The sequence below is a fragment of the Triticum dicoccoides genome, chromosome 3B (assembly GCF_002162155.2).
Source record: "Triticum dicoccoides isolate Atlit2015 ecotype Zavitan chromosome 3B, WEW_v2.0, whole genome shotgun sequence".
Taxonomy (NCBI): domain Eukaryota; kingdom Viridiplantae; phylum Streptophyta; class Magnoliopsida; order Poales; family Poaceae; genus Triticum; species Triticum dicoccoides.
The window spans coordinates 23,019,724-23,029,741 of NC_041385.1; the positions used below are offsets into that span (position 1 = coordinate 23,019,724).

At 47.4% G+C, this 10,018-nt stretch overlaps 1 protein-coding gene across 1 annotated transcript; it reads right to left on the bottom strand.

Annotated features, from left to right (window-relative positions):
* Positions 1-533: 533 nt before the first annotated feature.
* On the bottom strand, positions 534-7,467 carry LOC119274447 (patatin-like protein 2). The gene is made up of 6 exons (XM_037555152.1): positions 7,221-7,467; positions 6,669-7,134; positions 1,839-2,165; positions 1,582-1,759; positions 1,323-1,484; positions 534-1,116 (listed from the first exon to the last, which is right to left on the bottom strand). Exons 1-6 carry the CDS (start codon positions 7,339-7,341, stop codon positions 571-573), a joined length of 1,800 nt encoding a protein of 599 aa, XP_037411049.1. The 5' UTR covers positions 7,342-7,467; the 3' UTR covers positions 534-570.
* Positions 7,468-10,018: the final 2,551 nt, after the last annotated feature.

Consider the following 10,018-nt stretch of genomic DNA (forward strand, 5'->3'; position numbering starts at 1 on the left):
CAAAAATGTAATTGGAGTTTTGTTAGGTTAGTGACTACGGTTATTTGAGGCGGATCTAGTTTCAGAAACTATGTTGTCACTAGAGATGGCAACTTATGTTTTGCCTTCATATCTGGAGATGTGTCCAAGGCCTCCCCTTGTGGACATGCATGATGCATTCCTCTCGAGGAGATGAATAAAGCACTTTGGAATGGGAAAATGTTTCAAGTTTTGTCTTGTTGAGAGAACTAGCCATAGCTTAATTGGTTAGGTTACATGTGGTGGAATTTGTCCACGCGGGTTTTCTAAACTCGGTGGTTTACTATATTAATCATGATAGTGAAAAAACTAAGCGGCAGTTAGCTATCATGCAGGAACGATGAAAACAATTCATGAATTAGCATATACATGCCATATAAGCAGTCGTTTATACAAGGAATATTGGACAGATAAATGAATATCTACACAAATCAATAGATATAACGACAATCAGACAAATTAATGAATATGTACAGAAAAAATACATATTCACAAATAATATAGTGCTCGTCGGTGTCATCAAATTCCAATAGTAAGCAATGCCCCAAGTCTCTAGAATTCAACATCGCCCTCCTTCTCAAGCCTGGCTTTGCGCTCTTTCGACAACATGCGTGCAAATATGACCAGCTCCTCCTCGTTCGTGCCCCTATTTTGGTCGGGCTCGTTCTTGCCCGTCTCAGCATTCACCTTGCACACCTGCCTCTTGAGCAGGGCCTTGCCAACATCGACAAGCCGGTTGAGGTTCTCTGGCGTGGACACGTCGACGGAGGCCGTCTCGCCCTTGAGCTCGTCATCCTGGATCCGGAGGTAGCGTTTCTTGCAGTGAAGCGCCTGAAATAGCACAGAGGCGTGGATGTCGACAAGGTCGGCACTTGCCTGGCTGAAGCTGTCGATGATGGGCGCCGCGCCCCTGTTGTAGAGCCACCCAAGGAGGCCCCACTTGCTGCACTCGGCAGCATGAAACTTCTCTTCGATTTTGGCGGTACCGGTGCCCAGCGAAAGGATCATGAACTTGCCATAGTCCGCGGGCTTGATGGGGAAGAAGTCGGGGTTTCCCATCAGGATCTGCTTGCTTACGTCCGTCATTGCTAGCAAGGTCTGTAATATATCCACGTGGGTTGTCAAACGACAGAGAACTTTCGATGCATCGACATCATAACCGGATGATAGTCAACGGTTTCCATACATCAACATCATAACCGGATGACAGTTAATTGTTATACTATTAGATGATAATCTAATTAATTTGGGTTAGCACGTCTCACTAATCGAGGTGGCGTGTCGTGTTAGCACGACGGACTCACCGGATTGTTTGCAGCGACGCCACCGTCGATGAGGTTGAACTGCCGGGGCGTGCCGTCCTCGCCCTCTGTCTGAAAGTGGTGGCCGGGGAGGTAGGTCTGCGCAGCGGACGTGCTGATGCAGACGTCGGATAGAAGAGCGTTCTTCGATTTATCCTTCATGGCCTACATAGGAGTTTCATATATAAATCAGCAGGCATGCATGGTGAAACCGTGCAATTAAGCAACATGCTTATTAATCTGTTGTTGATACATCACATACGTTGTAAGTCGAGAAGATTGTGGGCTGCAGTAGTTTGATGTCGAAGGTTGGAATGACGACGTTATTCAGCGTATCGCCGACCCGCGTGTCACCAAGGAGCTTCTTGACGACCGTGTGGAGGTACTCGCCGTTGTACTTTGGTCCCATCATGCTCCTCATCAAGCCGAATGGCCCTTTGCTGCACCACAGAACATGCACACGTACATTAAGATGGTAGACGATCATGCATGCAGGAGATAAGCATGCGATCTGTGTACCTGGCTTGAGGGAAGATACTCGGGCAGTGGTCGAGGTAGAACTTGTTGATGTCCTTGGCGGCGAAGAGCGGGCGGCCTGCGTCATCGGGCGCGCTGAGCATGGCGGTCACCAGCCCTCCCGTGCTTGTCCCGGCGATCACGTCGAAGTAGTCCGAGATCCTCGCCTCGGGCCCGTCGAGCTCCTGGAGCTTCTCCTCGAGGAAGGCAAGGATGGTGCCGGGGATGATCCCGCGCACACCACCGCCGTCGATACTCAGCACAGTGACGATGCTCCCATAGGATGGCGGCGGCGACCTGGGGCTCCCCAGCGACGACGACGCGCCGCGGCTGAGGGCACTTTTGTGGCGATCGACGGCGTTGTTGGTGGTTGAGGTGCACGCCCGTGCACCATATTTATATCCACGGAATTAGGAAAAGTCGTGCTCCCGGTCGGAGCGCCGGAAGCATCGTGCATAGTATGCAGGCGGTCGTGGCCGCACCGTACGTGCGACGAGTCAACAAGTTGAATTGAAGGGGCCAAAGACGCGGGGACGGGAGCCGGTCATGGCCGAGGGCTGAAGATGTGCAGCGTGCACACGCTAGCATTGGAGGATAATTATTCAAAATTCCATGGACCAGGCTGGCATGAACTCCTCGTCCAATAGGGTGGTGCCACTCTATGTCGTGTGGCTTGTCCAGCGTCCAGAGTGAGTGGTGCTCCGTCCGCGGGACACGTACCGACAAGGTCGGTACTCATTCTTTGTTGTTTACCTGGTCCGTTTACTCTCTGGAATTTTGGATGGGTAAACGTTCCTACGGTGACAAGTTTCTCCTCCACGAAAATGCACGGAAGACATAGACCAAAACATCAGTCGAACTACTGGCCATAAAATAGAGACAAGAAACTCTTAGGCGGTTAGGGTTTCTCCTACTCCCTCCCGACGCCGTCGGCGGTCCGCATCGCCTCCCATGGCCTTTGGTCTGTGGAGCTGCGGAGGACCCCCGGCCCCTTGCTGGCGGGTGTGATCTCGCTCTTCTTCTTGTTTCGTTCGGCGTCTTGGTTAGGGTCATGTGGCGGCGGCGATGTCCCCTAGTAGAAATAATGTCTCGCATGTCCGATCCCCTTCGCGATGGTGCATCCAGCGTCATCGGATGGTGTGTGGTGTTGTGTCTCCGCCGGGTCCCGCGAGATTCAGTCGATGTTGGTCATTTTTGTGGATCTGTTTGGATCCAGTCTTCGTACTACAGCAATGTTTGCCCGGCTTCTGCTTGGAAGGGGCGATGATGGCGGCGCGCTTTCGGCTCGCTCTAGTGCTTGTAGTCGTCACTAGATGGTCCACGGACTTGGTTGTAATTTTGGTTACTTCTGGTGTTCTATGTACTGCCATGACAAATGATGAAAAGATTGAAAGTTTCTCTCGCAAGAAAGAAAAGAAAAAGGAATAGAAACAAGCCAAAAAAAATAAATAGAAAGTGACAGTACTGGTTCCGATCCTTTTCTCTTCCCATTTCCAGCACAAACCCCTCTCGTAGACTAGTTCAAGTTGACACACATACGGGTTCTGTTTTGATCCTTTTCTCTTCCCATTTCCAGCACAAACCCCTCTCGTAGACTAGTTCAAGTTGACACACATACGGGTTCTGTTTTGATCCTTTTCTCTTCCCATTTCCAGCACAAACCCCTCTCGTAGACTAGTTCAAGTTGACACACATACGGGTTCTGTTTTGATCCTTTTCTCTTCCCATTTCCAGCACAAACCCCTCTCGTAGACTAGTTCAAGTTGACACACATACGGGTTCTGTTTGATGCTTTCTCTGCATTTGCAATTGATGGTTTTGAATTTAGACCGTCGATTGTTATCGCAATAACTGTAGATGGTATTTTGGCATCATTTTGCTGATACGCCACCGAGGATTTCTCTCCCACGAAGATGTACACAAGTCTCGCGCACTGGTGCTCCCTCGCCGAGCACCAGAAATTAGCTGCGCCTCGTGAGAGGACGTACGTGGACCAAATACTAGTGTGCTTCCTTCAAGGTGAAACTTCACGGCTGGTCATCCAAATCAAAATAGAAAATTGGTAACAAGTGACAGCAATACTGTTTTTCGTCGTGTTCTAGCTGTTTCAAGCAGCAACTTTGTAGAGTAGACCAGTTCAAACTGACACACAAAACAGAGACAGGTTCTGTGCGATAATTCTCCTGAGCTGCAGTTTGACGGTTTTGAATTTGGACCGCCGACTTTTTCCACAGCGGGGCATATCCCGGGCAAATGAAGCGCCTAGCACCCCCAGCTACAAGTGTGCCGGCCCATGTACTACACAACACACACTATTGTTGTTTCGCCTTGAGGGAACCATGGCCGGCTACATACTCCCTCCGGTCCTTTATTACTCTGCACATAAGATTTGTCTGAAGTCAAATTTTATAAAATTTGATCAACATTATAGAAAAAATAAACATTCACAATATAAAATTAATATTATTAGATGCATCATGAACTTAATTTTCATATTTCATAACTTTCGTATTATACATTTGATATTTTTCATATAAATATGATCAAACTTTACTAAGTTTGACTTCAGAAAATTCTTTTATGCAGAGTAAAAATTACCGGAGGGAGTACAACATTTCGGCAATGCAGGTCTGACACTCACTGCCTAAACTTGTCGGAAAAAGGTACAACGACAATATGCCATAAAATCATAGGACGTTGTCTCCGAACAGGTTTGGGGAGTGATCATATTCTTGTTTTTTTCCTTCCCTATCGATTTTTCAGCGTGATTTTTTCCTACCCTTTTATGTTTTTGGGTTTCTTTTTACTTGAAATTCACAAATATTTATAATTTCAAGATTTTTTTAAAATAGACAAAAAATATATATTTAAAATTTCATACTCCCTCCTATCCATATTACGTTTCACTTAAATAGATTTATCTAGATGTATTTCATTGCTAGATATATCCATTTGATTGACAAATAATATGGATCGGAGGAAGTAATATTTTTGAAATAGATGAACATTTTTCAAGATAAGTGAACATTTTTTCTAACCAGAGAATATTTGTAAAGTTCGAATATTTTATTATAAAAATCGCGAACATTTTAAAATCATGAAATAAAATATGTTTCTTTATCTCTAACAAATCAAGCAGCACGTTTTTTGGGGAAAACTAGCAAGAAGACCGGAAGAAAACAGTTAGATGACAGAAATTCAAGAGAAGCAGATTCCTCTAACTGGGCCGCCTAGCTAATTGCTAGGTATGTGCGTTTCCCCGACATTTCCTCGCAGAGAGCGTCATATAGAACTTCTCCAAAATCTGTCTACTCAAAAAGATTACCAAACATCCCGTAGAGAGCGTCACATTGGAAGCATGGCTTCGTCCTAAGCGGACATATTTGGCTGGAGAATCAAGTGTCTTAGAATCTATTACATGTTGTTGTTTTTGCAAGCCGTATATGAAAGGCCGATTGTACTTGACTCATCTGCTACAAACACCCCTTGGATCTCTGATCTTCCTATGTAGACGATGCATGTTTACCCTCCATGCAATGATTATTCAGCATCGACGAGGCGATGTTTCTCAATTTAGGACATGCTCTTTTGCTTTTTAATTTTTTTTACCGTTGGTGGCTGTCTTTGCACTAGCCTGGGTGTGTTGTTCGTGATTGTTTGCAGCGCGTTGTAGTCATGTTATACATGTAATTCTGTCTTCTATAAAAATATGAAACATTCAGGCGTACTCTCAATAAAATAAGTATTCAAAATCGACTAAGATGGCCAATGACTATGTTAAATCTTTTGTTTGACCAACTAAGGGTACGAAGGTCCCATAGATTCATTAATAATGGTAAAAAGATACTACATCTCCAATACCGACCAGTCCACGGACATAGGTACGGAAGCCGGCCATCGAAAGTTTCCCGCATACAATTGAAACCGCAACCACATTTCAACAAACCAGAAGAAATTCATGCAAGTCAGACGAAATTCATCAAAGTTCGGATATAAAATATCACAAATCATCCCTGCATAATACGCAAATAAGTCTAGTACATGGATGTACAATACTTGCTGCCCCTTCAACTTTATCAACATTCATCAAAGTTCGGATATTAAATATCACAAATCATCCCTGCATAATATGCAAATAAGTCTAGTACATGGATGTACAATACTTGCTGCCCCTTCAACTTTATCAACATTCATCAAAGTTCGGATATAAAATATCACAAATCATCCCTGCATAATACGCAAATAAGTCTAGTACATGGATGTACAATACTTGCTGCCCCTTCAACTTTATCAACATTCATCAAACTTCTCCTGCCGGTCCTTTTTACTCTGCACATAAGATAAGTCTAGTACAACACTTGCTGCCCCTTCAACTTTATCCAACGGTGTATGTACTTAAATGACCGTCCCTCTATCCTGTGGTATATCATGGTAGCATGTACGGACATATTGTGTACGGACATTATAGAAAAATCTAAACATCCATACTTGCTCAACATTCATCAAAGTTCGGATATAAAATATCACAAATCATCCATGCTCTTATCTATTCGTCACAAAGGAGTACAATAGAAAGGCAAATACTCACACAGGACTTTTTCTTGTTATCTTATTCGACACACCCTAGCATTTCTAATCTAATCTTATTGGGTGCGGCACGATCCGTGAAGAACGCGCCATCTCACGTACCATGATGCGATGCTAGTACACGCAGGCATCTAAGGACTCTGGATAAACAACAAGATGAGAGAAACCAGCAGCAACTGCATCTGTGTGGCGGCCGCGAGGGATGGAGAGCCGCTGGTGTCGTCATCATCGTCGTCCTTGCCGCACCTGGGCCCTGGATCGCCGTGGTACTGGTCGTTGCAGACGTGGCGGTTGGGGTTGATCCCGAACGGCTCGCAGCGCTTGCACGCGGGGGCGCACTCCTCCACCTCGTCGAGGCAGCGGCACGTCGGCGGGAACGACTTGGTGCAGACGGTCCGGTCGCAGCACGTCCACGGCCTCTCCTCCTTGGCGCACGTCGGGCCTGGGTCGCCGTGGTACTGGTCGTTGCAGACGTGCAGGGCCGGGTTGAATCCGGACGGCTCGCACCGCTTGCACGCGGCGGCGCACTCCTCCACCTCGTCCAGGCACCGGCAGGTCGGCGGCATGGACTTGGTGCAGACGGTGCTGTTGCAGCAAGCCCACGGCCTCTCCTCTTCATCGAGGACGCCGCCGACGTTCTCCTCCCTCGGCGTCACAACTTGGCCAGGGAGTGGGAGTGACTGCTCCTCGACTCCTTCGCTCGTTGCGAGACCTGAACGAACGACGTAAGTGCTCAGTGTGCTAAAGGAGCTACCAGAGATTTAAAAGTTGATGGATCTTGAATTCTTGATGCATCACCTTCGCCGCCGTCGCTGGGGAGGCGGATGGTGTCGACAGCGACGTCGACGGCGGCGACGAGGAGGGCCGCCGCCGGGAGCGAGAGCATCAACATCAGGATGGCTGCAGCGCGTCTCGTCATGGCTGGTTAACTGTAGCTAGTTAAACTAAAGATGGTGGCGGGGTGGCGTTCTCATCGACTAGATGGTAGTATATGTAGCCCCGCCGGACCAACGCCGAAGCGACGACGGTGGAGACGATCTTCTGGCGTGGCCCGGCAATCGCGGACGTCGAATTTGGAGCCAGAGCATTTATAAACTGCGTGCATTCATGGCGTGGCCACGTAGGGCGCATGCAACGCATCATCTGGCACGTACGTACCCACCGGCCAAAACCGAACCCCTATGCGCCCTTTTTTTAAAACTCGAATGCCTATGCGCTGACTATAGCTAGCTGATCAACGCACGGTCGGTCGCTTACCGACCCTCAGACTAGTCACAGTGGGAGTAACTTAAGAACTAACGTCAGTAGATTTGTTTATGTGGTAATTAATTAACGAGAGAGATAATTTGAGTAACTTAGCTAGTTACTATAACATCACATGTCTCAATGCAATATGAGTCTATGACCTAATAAATGAAGTTTTACATGACATCACACTTATGTTACACTATCCACCATGAAGATAGTAATATAGTCTAGGAATATGTGTATATTACTAGTGTATGTTACTCTCCATTGTGACTAGTCGTAACCAGGCCATGCACTCGCCTCGTCCTGCTCGCCGAGCCGATAAGGACGGGTTTGCTCCATCACGGGCTGCTACATCCAATGAATCTTTCTAACAGACTATTTTTAAAACTCTCGTTCCTGTCAACACATGCACACACCCTATCTTTTTAAGCATTTTTAAGAGACTGAGTTGACATATCATTTTAAGATTGATGAAATTATCAAAGACGCCTCGTAGTCGACGGGATAGTCTCCTTCCATTGAACGTGCATCGCCAAAAATTCTGAAATAAATACAAAAGTAAATAAGAGCACCATGATTTGAACCCTCTGGGCTGAGGATACAACTGTTCATCTAACCATCCAACCACAAGTTGGTTCGCAATCTTTGAATACAAACTACGTTGTGGCCGCGAATCTTATTTACATGGCGTTTGCTTAATTTCACGTGACTGGGATTTTTTCGGGCGTCAGTTGCTTTCGTAGCGAGACTAAAAGTTGTGACAACTTGTGAAGTGACGGCGACGAGCGTCGGTCAGGGCGAAGCCAGACCATAACCTTGTTGGAGAGGGGGATAATGTTGCGAGCGGCAGCAAGTTGCAGTGTCCCTTGGGAGGCTCCAAGAACGATGGTATGGGAGGTCGAGGGAGGGCGGAGGGGCACACGATAATAAATATAGCAAACATGCTTGATGCTTTAAAAAATATCAAAATTTGACATGTTACATATAATGATGAGTGTATAAGCGGGAGCCGGCGCTACCCGGCAGGTGTGTCCGAAGCTTTACCGGTGAGGGCGCATGGGGGTGGGTGGTGTTGGAGTTGTTCATTGGGGTGGGGCTTAGAGGAATGGCCATGGCGTCAGTCAGTGGGATGGTGGGGGAGGACATCGAGGGGAGGGTGGGGCGGAGATAGCCGCCGACCAAGGGGGGTGGAGGCAGACAGTTATGCCTGGTAGGCCACGGTGGAGGAGGAATCGACGCGGGACAGGAGTACCAAGATGAACAAGTGGGGTCGTGATCCTAACCGTTGGATATTTTATGACAAAAAATAGCAGTGTTTGATGCAGAGAGTTTTTCCGATACCTGATCTGTTGGTGCCCTTGATTTATTTACATTCATTTGCCTATAGCAACGCACGGACATTTAACTTTTTTTTCCAAAAAGGAGGTTTAAACCCCCGGCCTCTGCATCAATACGATGCATACAATCATTTTTATTAATTACTCAGCAGAGTACAAAACGAAAGCAAACATGGCCGAACCATTACAAGATCGATAGTCGCCTTCGGCAGTACTCCACGCCAGTGCCAAAAGGCCCTAGCAGATTGGTGGGACGCCTTCCCACCTTAAACCACCATCACGGCCGTCAGGTGCACACCCATGTCTCGGTGCGGAACTGGCCGCTGCTACTCCACATCGGCACCAATCACACTGCAGCATGCTCCATACCGTCAGAGTCGCTGCTCTGGAGCTAGAAGTCGACGGGCACCATGGCGCCCCTTGCTCACCAGCGTGGTACTCCATCGCTCGCGCCTCGAGCATCCTTGTGCGATGGTCGTTGCCCTCACACCGGACGAAAATCCTCTTTGAGCCGGCATCGAGTGCCGCACACGACCACCGCCGCTATGCCTGTAAATATGCCGACACACTTGAATATGCACTGTTGTGATCTCCTTATCGCGGTAACTAGTCACGGTAACTTGTGGAAAGTGGAAAACATCGTGAAGTGAAATTTACAAATAAGGACGGGGAGGGGTAGCAGATACAGGAACCAAAAGCACAAAAGCAACGAGCTACGACAAGGTTTAGGCAAGGCCCTGTAGTTGATAACGGAAGGACTGAAGGGGCGTCGCGCTGACCAAGTTGGCTGCGGTACCAAGGTACTAGTAGATATGGAGGCGCAGGTGGTCAGGGGGGTAGATTGAACTCAGGAGACACCGCTATGAGGCATGAAACTGAGCGACTCCTCATCGTTTGCAGTCTCTCTCTGACAGGTGGACCAACAAAGGGACCAACCAGTGTGCCTATTTCTAACAACATAAGAGGTTAATGGAATATGAACTGTGCAGTTAAGCTTCTAAATTTGTG

Excerpts from the sequence above, each read along its gene's own strand:
- LOC119274447 (XM_037555152.1), bottom strand. The coding sequence starts at position 7,341 with ATGACGAGACGCGCTGCAGCCATCCTGATGTTGATGCTCTCGCTCCCG. Across the intron at positions 1,760-1,838 it reads AGTATCTTCCCTCAAGCCAG|CAAAGGGCCATTCGGCTTGA; the intron begins GTACACAGATCG and ends TCTGTGGTGCAG. Across the intron at positions 1,485-1,581 it reads CAATCTTCTCGACTTACAAC|GCCATGAAGGATAAATCGAA; the intron begins GTATGTGATGTA and ends ACTCCTATGTAG.